This window comes from Hippichthys cyanospilos, chromosome 10, assembly GCF_059441005.1.
Source record: "Hippichthys cyanospilos isolate Australia breed blue-spotted pipefish chromosome 10, RoL_Hcya_1.0, whole genome shotgun sequence".
Classification (NCBI taxonomy): Eukaryota; Metazoa; Chordata; class Actinopteri; order Syngnathiformes; family Syngnathidae; genus Hippichthys; species Hippichthys cyanospilos.
This window is the reverse complement of record NC_142378.1, coordinates 12,755,805-12,775,212: the sequence shown is the minus strand read 5'-3', so window position 1 is coordinate 12,775,212 and position 19,408 is coordinate 12,755,805. Positions and strand designations below refer to the sequence as shown.

Below are 19,408 nucleotides of genomic sequence, written 5' to 3'. Positions count from 1 at the left end.
GGGTACTTTGCCATTTCTCTTATGTATATCTGTATTTGAATGTTCATTTGTATTTTCAAAATAATTTCGTCGTTATTTGTTTTTTGTTTTTTTTGAATGGGTGGGTAATTGAGGGGCCACTACGAGTGTGGTCTGGTGCTACTTGCAGCCCGCGGAAGACCAGAGGTGTGTATAGTGTAACTATAGAATCCCACGCGTCATTAAGTATGCAAAATAGTACTGAGGACGGTCTCTATCCTTTATGCCCCGCCTCCTTCCCCACTCTTATTCGGTGTTTCAGCAGTTTTGCTTTTCCTGTCTTGGAGCTTGCTCGGCTGCTGTCCATCCTCATAAAGCGTTCAAAAGTCGAATGTTGGTTTTAGAACGCGCGCAGAAGCTCTTCCTTCCTTCCTCAGCTTCAACTAAGCTTTCACGGTCGTGAACATGCTCAGTTGTTTCGCGTCAGCTCTCCGTATTCGCTGTGAGCAGCTTTTCTGACCTTTAGGACCATTTGGACGCAGTAGTTGGGTGCGGGTCAGAGCTCGTTTGCCGGGGATGCTGCAGCCTTCACTCGATCAGAACAACCGAGACCAGCGCCGGTAGAACCGAGCGCGCCATGTAACTATCTCAGGTACGTAAAGTGTGGAGAAAATGTCAAATTAGCTTGTGTTCTTGGAGTGTTTTGTTTTGACTTTTTATTCATCTCGTTTTTCTACAGTCCCGTCTAGTTTTTGGTGAGGTTCGAGATGCTCGAGTCTGGTTTTCGTCCACACGAAGTGTGAGGGATTATTTGAAATTATTCATATTTGTGAATGGCTGTTTGCCGAATGTCCTGCAAGTGGCTGGCCACCAGCCAATTGTGCACCCTGGTTCTAGCTTTTCTTTGGGACAGGATCCAGCTAATAGTAATATATCATTTGTCCATTGAATGTGAGCTGGCTTTAATTATGGAAGATGCTGACTACAATGAGAACGAGCAGAAGATGTTGAATAGAAAATCAAGCAAAGTACGTTGTTGCTTCTATCCAATCATTTTCCTTAGTATTGGGTGCATCTAAATATTTTGCCTGATACACAATAATTTTCCTGAGTATTAGGTGCATCTAATAATATTTTGCATGAAACACAGCTATTCCCCTGTAAACATAATAATGCTTAGTGACAGTGATGCATGCATTCAACAAAATGCCCTTTGTGGTCGAATTTCTTGATCCATCTGACTCTGAGATCCAGCCTATTCCTTCGCATCCACTGTTTGGTCCAATTTGTCAGTGTGACAGCTTAAATTAATTGCATCCCATCCAAATGCATGAGGTATTGTTTGAAAGCCAGGATTTCTTCTATTGAGCACCCTGAGACTTTGTGGGATGGCTGGAACAAGTCAAAGGTTATGCACTAAAAACACATGTCCAGCAGAGTGGACACAAATTAATTAGATTTATTTGTTTGTAAAGGCAGAATGTGTGATGGGTCTAATGGCAACACAGGATTAATAATTGATGATCATACTGTCGGTGACAAGTGCCCCAAAACATCCTTGATTTAGTGGATTCAAACACGTTAAGGAGGTCCCACATACTGTATACACACATGTACTATACACATCTTATCTTGTAATTGCCATTACAAACATTTTTATCCTGATTGGCTATCAGCCCAATCACTGAGTTTGTTTTGACCATAAACATAGCAAGATAAATGGCAACCGTGTTTATCATATATGACAAATCCAACAGATTTCCAAACAGATTGTAGAGTAAAAATCACAGCTCGATGATCATACACTGTCATAGGATATTCTTTAAGACACATTCAGTATTTAAACCTTTGCTGACTTTGATGGAAAGTTGGGTTTAGATTGCCCAAATTTGCAATGATGATTGGTGTGTGCAAACCGAAACCTTGTATCCTGGCAGCAACCGGAGATTTAACCAGGTCTGTACAAAACCAGGTGTTGTTTGCTCTGACCCACTTCTGGCCGAGGGAAGCAGTTATATACAACCAGACCAGACTATAGAGCAGCATCTTTTGCTCACCACAACCCCCCCCCCCCCCCCCCCCCCCCCCTGCACACAACACACACACGCCACACATCTTAAATTCTCCACTTCTGATGGGATACAACAGGAAATGGGATGATTTCCCAGAGGTGTCTGCAGTCAGGCCTATCGCATGTGACACTGCAGCCGCAGAAAATGTTTGCTGTAACAAAACTTAAGAAAGTATATGTATGTGTATTAAAGCAGCTATTAATCAACTAGGCAGTTAGCAAAATGCAGTGAAGACTTTTGATAATCAATGAATTTTCTCGACTCCTTTTTTGTAATTGTCTATATGTTCTGAATTTCAACACTATTTGGTTTCAGCATGCCTCCACTTTAGCAGAGTAATGTGCTTTGTTGAATTAAAAAAAAAAAAACTATTGCAATCATTTACTTTTACCCAGAAAAACAAAACACTTCATTACTGATATTTGATTGACCAAATCAGTAAATTAATCTTAATTCATTTATGCTTTGCCTGTTGATGTCAATTTGAAAAGATGTCTAGTTTTTGAATACACAAATGGGCATTCAAACTAGTGTTTTAATGGGACTCCTCAATAAAGCAACAAAATCATCGACAGATTAATTGATTATCTTGGTATACTTTTTTTTGATAGCCATAGCGCAACACAAATTCTAAAATTTATAGTCATTCAGCGCAGGTGTTTGGGATTCATAGGTCGTTTAATTTTTAAATTTTTGGCAAAAAGGGGCGTGGCTGCCTTTTCCTTGAACCATTGTACCTCAGGAACTACTTGGCCAATCTTCGTTAGAAAGTCAATACAACAAAGATTCCAGATTATCAATCGTTTTTCTAGATTGGGGCATAGTTTTGTAACTCGACATTTTGATCAATAGTTTGACCTTAACGCTTGTGGTATTATGTTACAAATGATGGAAATTTCTTCAATTTTTTTTTGTTTTTTATGATATCTCAAAAGAATCAATGGGAAAAAACACTATGGAGCTGAAATTTCCAACAGATAATTAAAACATGTAACATTTCAAAATGCAAGATTCTGACATTTCTCATGTGATTGCAGTTGGACGTGCGACATTTTGTGTGTAAAAATAAGTATTGTCCAAATTTTGGACTGTAAAAAAACATTATATTACCATTTTTGAGATGCATTTTAATAGGATTTATCACATTGATTTACCTGCGATTTTAGCCACACAACGTTGAGCAGCGGTCAAACGACGTCAGCAAACAGAAAATTCTTTGTTGACTTGTTTCACCTCAAAACAGTAGGTGGCGGTAGAGACCAATTAATGGATATCTCTTGAAGTGTCATCGTCACTTCACAGGCTACAGACAGACCGTATCATTTTTCAGTTTTTGTGAGTGTTAATAAATGTCAACTACATATGTATGGATAGAACTGATGCAACTGAACAATTAAGTGGTTGAAGGAAAAAAATATTCATAGATAACTTTAATTATTACACTTTAAAAGCATTTACAAACTTCGGAAAAAAATGCAATGTGTATAGTTTGCTAAGTGTGTGCACAAGGGTTAAACTGCATCTGCTGTATCACGATAACATTTTGATTATATTGTGAAAAGGTGTTTGCACAGCGTGAACAAGTTAACAGTGTCATGCCAAATGATGTCGATGCTCCGAGCCGCCGCCTATCAAAATCATCAGTTCATAAAAAGTAAAAGCTGGTAGAATTTCCATTTGTAGGCGTGTTCTGTGGATTTCATGCAAAAATATTGACTTTTTAATATTGAAACAAAAGTTAAACAATGGCCTTAAATAATTAACTTGATTATTAAAAAAGTTTCAGATTAATTTTCTAATCAATTACTACTTAGTTAATTTTGATTGCTTTACAAACAGCACAGGCCATCACTAATGTTCAATTCCGTCTATGCTGTGTTTTGGAGCACTAAAAAACAGACCAAAACCTTCTAGAATCAGAATCAAAATTCGTAATCAGAGTTGAATTGTTCAAATTCGAACCATCAACTAGTTGTCGATTGAATTTGCATCTCTAATCCCAAAGTGCAGGCACTAAATTGCTCCACAAGCACAAAATGAATCTTTAAGTGATGGAATTAAAACATGTTATTAGGATAAACAAGAATAATTTTAAGCCTTCCACATTTAGGGGAATGCAGCATAAGAGAAATTAAATCAGGACCATAGCCTCTTTGTGTTGTATATTTGTGTGCACAGGGTTGTTTAGTTGGAGAAGAGGAAGGAGTTTTAGTGGCGCTATGTGAATTATTGAGGACTTTCAGAATGGCTGGATCGGTGCTTTTTTTTGTTGTCATGAATCTGCAATTTAACTGCTCTAGTTACACAATAAATGGAAGCTGAGGATATCACAGTGAACTCGACCACTATGAGATCGCTTCGTCTTTGTCATTTAGTGTATCATGGCTTCTGTTATCTCTTAAATGGCACTGTGAGCCACGTCAAATGTCATTTTTAAAATATGATGTGGGCCACTAAAAAAAACTAAAAAAAAGAGGGATGGCACTGGGCTGCAGTTTGATTTGGATTCTATGTTGACCTAACATGAATATCTTTGGCATGTGCAAAAAATGGAAGTACCTATAGAACGTCCATAAAACAACGGGGACAGCGTAATCATTGCTTGTTTAGTAGCTTTAATGATCATTTTAAGGTAAAAGCAGAAAAAAACATGTTGCATTGGGAGTCATTGTTTATTTGCAAAAGGTCATTTTACCAATAGTGAGTGCTGTGTCTCATCTACATGTGTGTGTCACTTTGAAGTGAGGTTTTGAGGCCTGGCATGTATTAGTGCTTCTCAAATAGTGGGGCGGGCTCCCCTGGGGGGCGCAGATGACCCCCGGGAAAAGGCTTTGTTTTTGTCATGAGACGTGTAATTGGAATAAAATAAGAATGTTCATCATTTTATTTAGTTTCAGGCACTTTGATGCACTTGGTTATTTTTTTTTCAGTTTTAGACTAAGCTGTAAGCCGTATAAACACTGTAACACACTGGTATATATAGTTTAAGGTCATCAGAGAACTGACAACATCATCTGCAAATTGTCATAGTCTGTATGACACATTCACATGGGTCAGACACATGAGCATAAAATAATCCTATTCTAGTTTATTCACAACCTTGCACTTCCTTTCAATATGTAACACAAGTAAACAATTCATTTAATTGAAACACAGACATGCAATATCATAGTTAAAACAAATGCATCAAATATTTATATTGTTGCCGTCGGGTACAACGTGTGAGACATTTCCTCTGGATCCCCGGTCACAAAATCCACTTACTCTTAACTCAACCACATGAGAATAGAAAGAAAAACAACTTGACACTTGGAGATGGAATTGAAACGCTTTTCCCCCAGAGAACCACTCAAGTTGGTATATAGAAAGTCCTCCTTAACTTTATTTGACTTCATCAGCGCAGATTGTGTAATAGGTGTCTTATGCAAGCTTTGTTTGAAGCTTCAACAAAAGCACTTTTTTCGTGACACTAATTGCCAAAGTGAGTCTGAGTTCTGGTCAGTAACATGCTGTGCAGCCAATCACAAGTGGGAATAAATCACCAAGTTATAACATCGGGAGCTGCAGCTATCAGTATGGTATTCAGATATCCTGCAGAAAATTCTCATCAAATGAGTGTTTGGATTTAAAAAAACAAACATTTTTTGCTTGGCTTGAAAACGATTGTGAATACAGAAGACCAAATAACATATTTCTACTTAATCATGAATATCAACTTTCATACATTTTTGATGATCAACATCTTTTTTTTACTTAAATATAAACTGCTTAGCAGCACATCACTTCCCTTTCTACAAACATTCTTCTCCTTTCGGCTTTTCCCTTAAGGGGTCGCCATAGCGAATCAACTGCCTCTACCTAAACCTGTCTCCTGCATCCTCTTCTCCCACCTCAACCACCTCCATGTCCTCTTTCACTAAATCTATAAACCTCCTCTTTGGTCTTGCTCGAGACCTTCTGTCTGGCAATTCAAAATTCAGCATTCTTCTGCCTATATACTGTATTCACGATCTCTTCTTTGGACATGTTTGAACCGTCAAGTCTGGCCTCTGTGACTTTATCTCCCAAAGCAATAATGTGCTGTCCCTCTGATGTATTAATGTCTGACCCTGTTATGTTCTGTTGGGACTTTTTTTGTGGATTAATATCAGGGTTTTCTGTTCTTTTCTCTTTTGGGGTTTTGTTCTAAGTTCATGCTTCCTTTCCCCTTGTCAGTGACTCCTCAGTGTGTTGAGCAATCAGCTCCCTCTGCCAATTGTTTCCTGTTCAGATGTTTCGTGTTGTCTCGTTAGTTGTGAGTGTGATTAGTTTCCAGTCTCCTTTCAGTTCTTGCTGGATTTTCATCTAATGTCGCTGTCTAAGTGTTGTGCCAATCTGGCTGTAAGGTTCTTGTTGCCCACGTGAATTTTTTCGTTGTTTTCTAGTCTACAGTCTTTCGTTTATTTCAGAGCTTTTCATTTGTACTTTGCTTGCAGTAGTCAACATTGTTTTCCTTTCTATCTTTAAATTAAATCAGCATTTTTCACAGTGCAACCTGACTCCCTGCTTTCTTGCATTTTTGCGTCCACATCGCTGGTCTCACCACAGTTTTGTACGCCTTTCCTTTCATTTGAGCTGAAACTCTTCTATCACACATGACTCCTGACACTTTTGACCAATCGTTACAGCCTGCCTGTACATGGTACTTCACCTCTTTTCCACACTCTCCATTGCTCTGGACTGTTGATCCTGAATAATTAAAGTCCTGCACTTCTTTAGCTCTTTTCCTTGTATCTTCAGTTTTCCACTTGGGTCCCTCTTCACACACATATACTCTGTCTTGCTGCGGCTAACCTTCATTCCCATCTCTTCTAGACCCAACCTCCACCACTCTAGCTTCTCCTCCACCTTTTGCCTACTCTCACTACAGATGACAATATTATCTGCAAACGTCATAGGCCATGGAGATTCCTCGATAACCTCGTCTGTCAGTATGTCCATCACCATAGCTAACAAGTAGGGGCTCAGAGCTGATCCTTGATGCAGTGCCAACTCCACCTGATCTTCTGTCACACCTACAGCACATCTCACCACTGTCTTCCTGTCCTCGTACATGTCCAGCACTGTTCTAACATACTTCTCTGGTACTCCAGACCTCCTCATACAAAACCACAGTTCATTCCTGGGCACTGTCTCATAAGCTTTTTCCAGATCTAGAATAACACAATGCAGGTATCTCTGACCTTCTATGTACTTTTCTATCAACATCCTCAAAGCAAGTACTGCATCTGTAGTGCTCTTTTTTTTGGCATGAAACCATACTGCTGCTCACAAATGCTGACGCCTGCCCTTAGTCTCGCTTCAACCACACTTTCCCATAATTTCATTGTATGGCTCATCAACTTTATCCCTCTGTAGTTAGCACAACTCTACACATCTCCCTTCTTCTTAAAAATGGGCACCAGCATGCTCCTCCTCAATGGCAGCTGTGTGAGAACGTGTGTGCACAATCCTTTACTATCACACCAGCCTATATGGAGCGCTGGAGCCCTGCTATCTTGTGTCTACATTATGCTGGACATACAGTAGCTGTAATGGAGCCCGAGCCACTAGCAAACACTGCCAAAAGGTTCCGTGTGTCAATGTCAGTGCAAACAAGTTGTTAGTTTTTGCCCTGAATTGGAGACTAAACATGATTTCAGAACAACTGTGTTGTTTGTAGCGGGAGTTGGGAGCAACAGTTGAAGTATAAAGTAGTCATGTTGTTATGCTGTCACACGCTGCCCGGGAACAACTTGAAAACAAAAGTGTACCGAGGCATTTATGTCCATATTGTTTGGTAAACGAAGGATCATTTTTAAGCTGTCCCTCTCACCACATTTCCAGCATGTTTTACTGTCTTGCTGAGTTTTTTTTGTTTTATTCTATGAATGGCAGGGAAGAGGTTGAAAAGCACATCGTGCATAGTGCCACCTATTTCTGATTAGCCAAACGGCCGTCGGGTAGCTCACACAGAGAGCTCCACATACAGGAAAAGCCTTGGATAAAAGCCCCTTTGCTATCTGTATCATGTCTCAAGACAAATACGTTATTATGTCATTTTTGTTCTGGTGAATCGCTAGTACAAGCTGTCATATGTCACCCTAACAGATACAGTCTTCATTTGATTTCTAATGCTGAGGGTGAAGCATTGCATCGCCCTGCCCTTCTTCATTTGCTTTAATCATCTTTAATAACCTTATTATCAAGCCATCCATTTTTTTATATTATTTGTCTGCATTAAATTCATTTGTGAGCTGGGTTGTATTCCAGCTGACTTTGGGCAAGAGGACTGCTTTACTCTGGACTGGGCGCCGGTCAGTCATAGCCCACATCCAAATAACTGCTCACATTTACACCTATGAGCAGTTCAGAGTATGTTTTTGGAATGTGACAAGAAGCCGCGGGACACAGAATAAACGCCATGGAAACATGATGAGGACTCAAGCTGGAAATCAAATCCAGAACCTCTCAATTGTAAGGCAGCATGCTGCCCATTATCAATCAATCAATCAATCAAATTTTATTTATATAGCCCTAAATCACCGAAGTCTCAAAGGGCTTCACAGAATGAAAAGAGGTCATACAGAGACATCTTTTCAATGTAAGGTGCACAACAGCATCCCCTGTCAAAGCTCCCAGAAGGGGAAGGAAAAACTCAAAAACCCCAATTTGGGGAAAATCAGAAACCTCCAGAAGGGACCACAGGTGGGAGGAGCCCCCTTCCAGGCCCACAGGTTGAAGTGGATGCTGCATGTACCGAACACAGAAACAATATAAATTACAGAAAACATATTGTGCTATATAGTGCAGTGATGTCTTGACAGCAGGCAAAGCCATTGGGCAGGAACCATGACTATTATTATTATTGTATTTTTTTAATTTATTTATTTGGGATGGGTGAGTACAAATACTAATTATTGGTAGTGAGTTGTTTTTATTTGCGGTAATTAGATATTTATTAATTAAATTACAAATCATAAGTATAGAAAATGACCATTATTTTCATGTAATTTTAATAATTGGAATATGGAAGTCTTTCTTTAAAATTGTAATAATTTTGGGGGGACTTTTTGTGTATCATGAATATTAGTGGTATTTGTTTATTTATTTAAGAGTTGAGCACTCGTACTGGTATTGGTATGAATTAAAGTTGAGTTTTGAATTTGGATTGTTTATCAGAACCTGCAATGTTGATGTCTGATGATCATTTTAGGGAAGCAAATGACCATTTCTGTTTGCTGAGTCTCAACCCAAATCATATACTAACATTGTATTTTGACATGGCCGGCATTGCTGTCTAAAAACTAGACTGTAGACATCCTTAGAAATCTGTGGAAAGAAAATATCCTGATTTGCTACACCTTTAACAGAAACTCTCGAAATAGCTTTGACAATATGTACGGTAATTACTTGTTGTCTTTTTATTTTTCCGTGTCCGGGCCCCAGAAGAAAACGTTTGGACACTCCTTAGACTCTAAGCAACCCTGACGTTTTTGCTGCCTTTCTTCTTCTGCGTCATCTATTGTCACACACAAACTGTCCACGGAAATGTATGCTAATGAAATAGTGGTCGTGGTACATTACTCCCTCGAAGATAGACCCTAGAGCATTTCATTTGCTTTTATGTGGTCATGGTGCTGACCAGCAGAATGGGGGAGCAGTAATTACAACCGCTTGCCTGCTGCCAACGTCACCATTCTTGTGTGTGCGTTAAATGATGCGGCACTGCTGCTAAGTGTTGAAGAGACGCCGGTTGAACAAGTGCGAAACTCATAAAGCAGAGTGACACACAACTTGCTTTTTTGGCCTCTTACACTATATTGAGAAGAGTGTTCAATCCCAAACACTCTCCTAAACTAACTGAACTAGCTCTTTGCTAATTTGAGATCATTATATTCATACCAATGTGAACTGAGCTTTGCATAGCTTGACATGCTGTTCACGTATGCATACTTCTCATAGCGCAGCCCTTTTCTTTTCATGAAATCATAACTATAACTTTCCCCACTTATTTTTCCCCAACTTTTCTCAACTCTTTTCTCCTCTCGTTGTTCTTAATATGGTTGCAAATAACTAATATCTTTATAAGTGATTAATTATCTGATTATTTTGTCAATCAATCAATACCAGGTATCTTCACAATCGATTAATCAACATAGCACAACCCAACTCCTCTAACTGAGTTTTATTAATTTAATCATTCAGAATAGAGGGAAAGCAACATAAACATCTCACCTCAGCCGCATTGGGCGAATGACAGAGGCGCACACACGTCACCATGTAATCGTCTAGCACATCACGCACACCAGTTCTCATGTCATTAATGTCAAATCTTGCTTTTGGCCTTGCTGTAAAGAAAATGATTGAACATTAGCCATGTGAGGTGCAGTCAAGTAAATACAAATATCCTAAGCAACAACAAATTAATAGAAAAGCCTCATCAGAAGCTGGCAGCCTCTGTATTGGAAGCCTGAATCGCTGCATCATACGATGCACTCCAATTATAAATTTTGGCGTTTATGGGCTCAGAGCCTGCATTAGCTTGGATTGAGAAAACAATAAAAAATGAAGTCTTTGGTTTCTATATCTTCCCAAGATTGAGTTGTTTAAGCACTGCTGTTGATGACGTGCTTTTGTGTATGTATTGGGCCAGGAGAGATAGTTCTGGATAGTGGTTCTTTGCATTCACTGTGATCTTTGCCACAAATGACCATTGGGAGAATTAGGCAATTGATCCTTGATTGAGCTTTAGCCTTGTCAGTCTCTTTCCTCTAAACTTGATTGAGCAGCAAGAGAAAGATGCATTTTGCCTGTCACTTTGCTTTTAACATTTTCCATGATATTGAAAATATTTCTAATTCTAAAAATATTAAACTCATTTAGTGGAGCTCATGAAACATTAGATAAATTCATTTGGAGCTCCACACCTGAACAAACGTTTGTTAACTCATTTAGTGGAGCTCATGAAACATTAGATCAATTCATTTGGAGCTCCACACCTTAACAAACGTTTGTGTCTACGTATCTATGCCCCCCTCCATCTCCACCCAAAGATCAACGCTGCTGGCTAATGTGGCACATACATGAGAGTAAGATATTATAATTAACTGTTCCTTTTGATGTAAAAATGAAAAACTGTTTAAATTAACTGCCTCTCGGAATGTTAATCAGAACTCAGCAATGTCATGGAAAGAAAACTACTTTTGTGTTGGTTCTCATTATCATCCAAAATACGGCCAATTAGGTGGGTTTTACCAACAATGTTCAGAAGTGATAATAAAACACACTATTACAATGACTTCATCGTGATTCCGTCAATTTGAGTGAATTCCATCTAAGTCGTTTTTCTTTCTTCTCTGACAGGATTGCCATAGCAAAGCTACACATGTGCAACCACAAGGAAGATAACAGTCAGTTATTGTCAGCTCACATTACCTAAAATCCAATTACCTCCAGCATTTATCCCATTATTCAATTTGCGTCTGCTGCTGTATTGAGTTTCCTGCCACAGCGTCAACTCATTATGTTCATTTGAATGGTGCATGCTAGATTAGATCTTTGTCTGAGCTGCTGCGAGCCGTGGATAAAATTCCCATTAAATAATGGCACTGCTGGAACAAATTTCTGTTTACTTTTTTAAAACTGTATTTCCTTAATTCACTGTTTACACTTAAAAAAAGTGTCAACATTTTAAATGTTGTTCAGCTGCTATCTGCTTGCTTATCATTGCAAGCCCAAATACGGTGCCACTTTTAAGCGCTCGAGCAAAGGATGGCTGTAAGGTCCTTCTTTGTTGATGCATGACACCGGTACATGCAAGGCGTAATTTTCCACCAAAGACGCCTAAGTCAGTAACGTTAAGAGATGAAACTTCTTTCTGGTTGTGCAGATTTTGGTTAAACTAATGCAGCGTAGCAGCTTGGCATGCTCGTAGGTGAATTTAAAACTGCACTATGTTGATTCGTGTAGCAGCATTTTGTTTTTTCAATAAATACAGCTGTTTGTTAAATAGAGGGGATTTATATGGTTTAAATAGCCCTGGTTATGTGTAGGCAAGGCCTAAATAAGTAAGTATTTTTAACCACACAAATCACATCTGCCATCTGGCCACTAGGTGGTGGACCAGACAAACAATGGAGCAAAGAAAGTTTTAGAATTTGTATTTTTTTTCTTTACTGCAATGGTATGGCTTTTCCGTTATAATAATTGAACATTACGTTATTTTGGTCACTCTTTAATTTGTTAATGACCCTGAATGTGTGGTAGCCCCTGTTTTTTAAGGAAATCCTCCCTTGTCGCCTTTGCAACGATTCGTACGTCTTCAAGAAAGTCCTGTAAATATTGTAATGTCTTTTGAATGGCAATCCTGCTCCTGCTCAATGCTGGATACTTCTTTTGCTGTGTTACTTCCTGTATTGGTACTATTGTTACTGAGTTGGGTTTAGAGCTTCTAAAACCTTTGCTGCAAGGCAATAAGTCAGACATATCTTTTTTTTAAGACTTAGTTTTATAATACAGACATAATTTTGATTGACACAATATGCTTAGTGGATCAGTCCAGGGTTTATTCCACCTCTTGCCCAAAATTAGCTGGGAAAAGTTCCAGCTCAACAATACAATAAAAAAAAATGGATAGATGGGTGAATGCCTAATGGCTCCTTCTGCTTCTGAAAGCATCTTTACTGGTCAACAAATTTGACCTCAGTAGCTAAAAACAAAATATAATTTTGCAACTAGGGCAAGGTTACACACATTTCTTGATTAGTTTAACTAATGGGTTCAATTTAAGAATTATCTCATGCAATTCTACAGTGAAGCAGGCAGCATAAAAGAACGGTATCTTAAGCTGAGAAAGAATGATGCACGCTGAATGCTGGCCTGGGTTTAAAAAAAAAAAAAAATCAATCTTGTAAAAACCCTCCGACGAGTCAAGGCCTTTCAGGTGCTCCTGAAGACTGATGGCTATGACTCCATAGGGAGCATTTCATCAGAAGGAGAAATAGCTAAGGAGGGGGATTTGGAGGGTGGGGGTGGGGGGTATTGACCATTACTCTGATTGACCATAAAACCACAATTATCAGTCACGTAACATGAAGTCAGACAATTGTTCAGGACAACAGAAGATAACAAACGTGTTTTCCTTTACAATAACAACAAATGGATACATTGACGTCATTTTTGGAGCCTCCATATTAGATCTAGATTCTTATTACTATCAAAGCTTCTATCCATCCATTTTCTATTGCGGCTTATCCTCATTAGGGTCGCTGGCTCGCTGGTTCCTATAGTCATCTTCAAGCAGTAGGCGGTGGACACCCTGGATTGGTTGCCAGCCAATCGCAGAGCACGCAGAGACAAACAACCACACACACTCACAATCACATGTAAGGACAATTTGGAGTGTCCCATACACTTGCCTTTTTTTGAAGAGTGTACGCAATCTTGCTCAGCGGGATTCTCATGCCGACCAAATATAAAGTTTAAGTTTAGAATTCAGCTTATTTATTTTGTATTCATATTTGTTTATTTTCTAGCTTTGTAGCATTTAGAAAAAATAAAATTATCTTTTTCCCACGATTCCGATCAGGTGGAACAAAATGATCGGGCCCTATTTCTGATCACGGGATCAGTGTCTGGACATATTTAATTAAAACTGATATGATTAAAATTTTGCATATCATAAGTTAAATCTGTTCCTCGAGAGAGGAGTCCTTGAATTATTAATCTGGAAAGAAGCGGTTAGACTTGTAGACTTGTATAGTGTATTCCAATAGTCTTCATTTAATCATGTGGGTTATATTTGCATTTCATTCATTAAGTAAGATCAACAATTACAGCTTTTAAGTTCCATTTGGATCATGTTATGCTTTCAAATGGATGTTTTGTGATTCCCTCATTCATCATGAGTGCATGATTGTGAATACATGGCCGTTATAATGTGTGCGTGTCAAGAGCCTTATCATCATCCAGGCAACATGTGGGACTGAGGGCCACGGTAATCTGGACCCAGTGGTGACTGATCCAGCTGCTTTCTGTTTTCGCTCAGCTTGCATGCACGTGTGTGCAAATGTGTTGCTTCGTGGATACCACCACCCCACTCCTCACAAAGAACATAAAAAAGAATTTAGGTCTCTGAGTAAATTATGAACCTAAATTCAAAATGCATCCATTAATTCTGACAGGTTGCATGGTGTGTTGGCTCTGAGATTGCAGCCTTTGCAGAAAGATCTGACACTGGATGATGTCGAGGGGAGTCTGCTATTTGTTCTCTACAAATAATTGAAGATAAAAGTGCCGTCTGACAGAAACATTAGCCCAGCGCCTGTGGTGTAGTGGTGCAGATCATGGACCGTGGTGGATGCTGTCTCCTCAGCAGGGAATTTGAAGCAGCTCTTGTTAAAGTGTGTGTTTTGAGCAGCAAAGCCACTTTAATCAGAATCATTCTGAGAGTTTTCAAGATTTACTGTGTGCATATTTTTTAATTCCCAATTATCCTTTCACAAATGAAATAGACAACCATTTGATAGCCAGAAAGAGCCATGGATGAGATGAGAGCTATCAAGCACAAATATAGAACCATGTATTGAAACTTCCCTGTAAATCTACTTGGTTGCACACAACTTTCATCTTTCTCCTTGATCTTGCATCATTATTTTTTTCTTGTTTTGCCTCTTTCTGTTCTTTTGTTCCTTCTGGTAGTTAATGCTCCCCCTCCTCTTCCTTGACCAAAAGCATTCTAAACCTACAATTTTAAATGGCTGGAAAGGACAGTTTCTGTCCTTTACTGCCACCTTGTGGGGATGTAGCTGTTAAAAGTTAGTTTAGATGACTTCAATCGAGAACTTGGATGACGTCAATATAGAACTACAGGATGCCAGATGGATGGATGGATGGATAAACTGACTTCAGTTATTCTGATGTAAGGACGTCTTATGTAATATCAATCTTTCTGTCTGTCCGTAATTTTAAAAGACGTTTTTTTTCTTGTTTTTCAGTTGTTAAGCAGAGCTTTACCTACAAGTGAGTATGTTGCCATTTCTTTCAAACCATGTGCCGTACAACTCACATTACAAATCACTCTTGGGAATTCACTAAAACGAGTCTTAAAGTAATTTATGTACCTCAGTTCAAAAAATTTTAGAAACATTTTTTCAGATATTCGCTTAGTAGAGACCTATCAGCAAAAAATAATGTAATGTACAGCCGTTGATCAGTTGAATAACATATATGTTCACCATGGAGCTCCGCCCCTAGTACTAAACTGATTCATCCACCACCCAAGAACCCAAATCTCTGGGGGCACTCCTGGTCACAACACGCACAAATAATATTATAAGAGAATGAACATAGCAAGTGTCCACTGTATGCAGCTATAGCTGAGAGAATGAGAGGAAGGTGCAGCATCTGTTCCTGAATAATGCATTGTGTAAGTGCAGATGTGAATTGCAAATAGTACATGATTAAATTATATATAAACAGGATACCATACTATATATAGCACCATCCCTCCATTTTCTATATGGCTTGTGTCCTCGTTAGGGTCACGGGTGAGCTGGAGCTTATTACATCTGAATTTGAGTGAGAAGCATCATACATGCTAGGCAGGTCAGCAGCCAATCACAGGACATTTCAGCAGACAATCATAGCCAAGATTTTAACCTAGAAGATCAGAACTGTGAGATAGAATCTTAGGACTATAAGGGAGATACAAGCAATTTGAGCTCCAAATGGCATACAGTGAGAGCATGGCTTATTGCATACAATAAATATGTGATAGCAAGTACTTTTGTAAAGCTGATGATGTTTTTTTCTACTCTTTTCAGGGTTTGATGGAGAGCTGGTCGGATGACAGCTGGAACTGTTGTTATCACTGGAGGAATACTGGCCACAGTGATACTTCTGTGTATCATAGCTGTGCTTTGTTACTGTAGACTCCAGGTACACCTCCTTGTTGTTTGATTTTGTTTGATGCTAATAAACATGTGCCACAACATGAGTCACACCAGCACACAAAACATCAAGGTTGTCATTTCTATCAGGCAAACAAAGGCCGTTGCCTGGGCTCATAAAAACAAAATGTTCTTTTTTTTTAAAAAAACATATTAAAATGCTGAATTAAAGTGAAAGCCAACCCAAAGGTTTTCTTAACGATATGTTATATGTCTAAACACTGCAGTCTGCCTTAACATTGCTTTAGTCAAATATGAATTCAGCAGTTTTAGAGTGGCCAATTTGTCATTAGGTCTCGCTTGAAAATTACATCACACTGGCTCAGGTAACAACCAATCACGGCTTTTTCTGAGTTTGGTCATGTGAAATTCGCAACCTGAGCCATGACGGATACCTTAACTCTGAGCAAATGTGATGCCATTTTCATTCGAGAAGGCAAAATGACTGCCACCGTGATATGAACAAAAAATTAGTAGGTTGGGCTGCTTCATTCATATTCCACAAACACAATAATCAAAATGAACTAGCTGCATAGAACATGTTATTGTAAAGAAGGTCGACTTCCCATTTAATCTATCACGATTGTTTCAACTGATCTCCCTTCTTAAATTTGAGATGATTTTCTTGCATCTGCCCTGTATACCAGATGGCAAGGCCAGCACTGCCAGTAATGAACGCGGCTTGAAATTTGTAACGGATTTCAAAAAGCAAGACAAAGGGGCCTAAATTACATACTCAAATTCTGTCAAAATTACACTACAACACGGGACTTGAGGAAATGCATTGAGTTAGACATTGATAGCCCCATGACTGTGTTAACCTTTGGCTTCTAAATTACCAGCAAGGTCCCTGCAAAATATTTTCACCCTTTCATGGAGTTATACAAAGTTGAGGGTGGTCTCAGTACAGCCCCAAACTGCAAATTATAGTCACGTTAATTAACATTTTGAATGAACATCTCGAAACATGGTTTGAGTGTCATCTCGAGATGAAGGTGGTTGCAATGACACATCAATAGTTGTAATGTGTAAGAATTCACAATGAATCTTTGACATTTGCTGTTATGCATTGCCATGATTTCTGTTTAGTACTACTGCTGTAAGAAGAATGGCTCTGACAGTGGCTCCAACTCTTTGCAACACTTTGAATGCAACACCTGCAGCATCTCCGGCCTGGATGGCACCATCGGCACCCCGCTGTCCCTTTCACCCCCAGAGCCGCCGGCATCTTCCAAAGCCAGGAACGCCACGGCGGGGCGGCGCCGCTACTGCCCAACCTGCTCCCCGTATGACTCGCCATTCTTCATCCGTACCGCCGATGAGAGTCGCAACGGAGGCGAGCGCATTTCTTACATGGCCACGCACTACGAGAACCGGGCGCTGGCCATGCCACTCCCCGCCGTGCAGGGATCTCTGCTGAGAGAGGCTCCACGGAGCAGAGCGCCTGATTTCTACACCAACACTGGAGCCATCAGCACAGAAGTGTGACGTTGCAACTACTAGCGCCAAACACAAAGCAGTTATATAATGCTTTATGGACGCTTTATTATGGTGGACTTATTTACTGTACTCATCTAATTAACTTTTTATTTTTGGTGTATGTGCAGTGTATATTTGTAAACTACGCTGTAATTTGACTGTTAATTGACTTTATAGACCGAGGGCTATCTGACCGAAATTCGAGTTTACATATCTGATCAAAACAAAAATATAATTTTTAATGAATGAAGTTTAAGGCAGTTATGTCATCCTACCTATAAGGTTCTAGAATTTACCAGTGCATGCTCAAGTTTAAAAGAAGTGCTGTGTCTATGCAAAACATGTTGGAGACCTACCTATGTCAGTCTCATTTCAGCAGCATAATCTATTTAAGTGGTAGATTATCACGAATTTTCAAAGTACACTTAATTGATGTAGCAAAGAAGAGTGTATTACTGGTTGTTTAAAGACCTCCGTTTTGCTTAGTCACATGTCCTGAATGTGGAGTGTGTAGAATTTAGTGCCATTTAATAGATTAGTGACCTAAGAGAATGCAACGATTTTGAAGGACGCACACTATGGTATCTCAGAGAGACCACCATTTACAAACCTACTACCACTACACTACTTTCACAAAGTTCTTTTTCAGGTATCTGTCGCACTAAGATGGCAGCAAAACATGTCAGCCTTCTGTTAGGCAAACACAGCCTATGTAATATAATTACAGATTACTAGACCTATGAATATACTTTAAAAAAAAAGAATTTACGTTTATGTGATATAACATATTTTCTTGCGTATAATTAAACTTTGTGGGTTTTTAAAATGAATGATCTTTTGTTTGCCACTAGATATCACTAAACCTTAAACATTGTCACTTCGAGTCTTAAAGAAGATGAACGTATTGTTATCAGTCATATTTTTATATGACAACATACGTGAAAGACAAAGGTACACTATAACATAAAACACCCACATTTCTCTTACTGCATAGTGTGCTTTTTCTGACGGATACTGACCCGCTCCATGTTCCTGACATATGACTCATCAGTTCTGTTTCAGATAGACATGTGCTTGTTACATGCATGTGTGTTTTGTTGGGGAGAGAGTGACTGTTTTTCTCTTTTGCTATTACTCTCATGTTGAATTGTTAAAATGAACAGAGTGGTGGTGTTTCACATTGTGAGAACTTCTGCTTTTTAGATGCCGTAATTCATTTTTGTGAACTTTATTTCTGTGATTGTGCTGAGTACACAATTTTGAACACCTCTCGGAATCCACTATATTTTTCATTCTTTTCACCACAAAATAACACCAGTAAAAACATCAACTTTATTTTTGCTCACTTTTCCATCCATATATGCTTAAAAAAAAGATAGTTCTGTGCTTCCTTACTTAATGCAGTAAGTATACAGGACACTGGTAAAAAAACTCGTTATTACTCAAATCGACGTCAAACGTGTCGTGTTTATAAAAGTGAATACAATATTTCAGGACAAGCACTTTTTGACAAATAAAGATTTGTAATTGCTTGGAATGAATATGTGCAATCTTTTTTTGAAAACATACAATACATAAATCAACTGTTTTGATTAGTAGTCTGACCTCCAACAGCATTTTTTCTGAGACACGGTAGAAATATGTTGTGACTAACTGAAAAATGGGTATTTTTACCTGATAAAATGACTATTGATTTTATTTAATGTTGACTACTATATATTGTATTTGTAGGTAATGCCCGATGAGAGCTGGCATAGGCACTAACAAGCCAGCAACCCTAAATACAGTACATTGTTGAATCCTGCCCACTAAGTATTTATATTACTAAGAGTTCTTTTTTCCTTGCACGCAAATAATTGTAATATATTTTATTTATTTATATGTATTATATTAAATAATTAGTTGTTTTTAAATAAAAATGCATACATT

The 19,408-nt window shown here is 38.7% G+C and overlaps 1 protein-coding gene across 5 annotated transcripts; it reads left to right on the top strand.

The window, feature by feature from the left end:
* The first annotated feature begins 293 nt into the window (after window positions 1-293).
* Window positions 294-19,016, top strand: LOC148417136 (protein FAM163A-like). 5 transcript variants are annotated; one of them, XM_088425833.1, is made up of 6 exons: window positions 294-610; window positions 698-757; window positions 14,751-14,970; window positions 15,047-15,071; window positions 15,875-15,989; window positions 17,090-19,016. In XM_088425833.1, exons 5-6 carry the CDS (start codon window positions 15,897-15,899, stop codon window positions 17,486-17,488), a joined length of 492 nt encoding a protein of 163 aa, XP_088281959.1. In that variant the 5' UTR covers window positions 294-610; window positions 698-757; window positions 14,751-14,970; window positions 15,047-15,071; window positions 15,875-15,896; the 3' UTR covers window positions 17,489-19,016. The 5 variants fall into 5 exon arrangements, with proteins under 5 accessions (XP_088281959.1, XP_088281960.1, XP_088281961.1 ...); XM_088425834.1 differs by lacking the exon at window positions 698-757; XM_088425835.1 differs by lacking the exon at window positions 14,751-14,970.
* The last annotated feature ends 392 nt before the right edge of the window (window positions 19,017-19,408 follow it).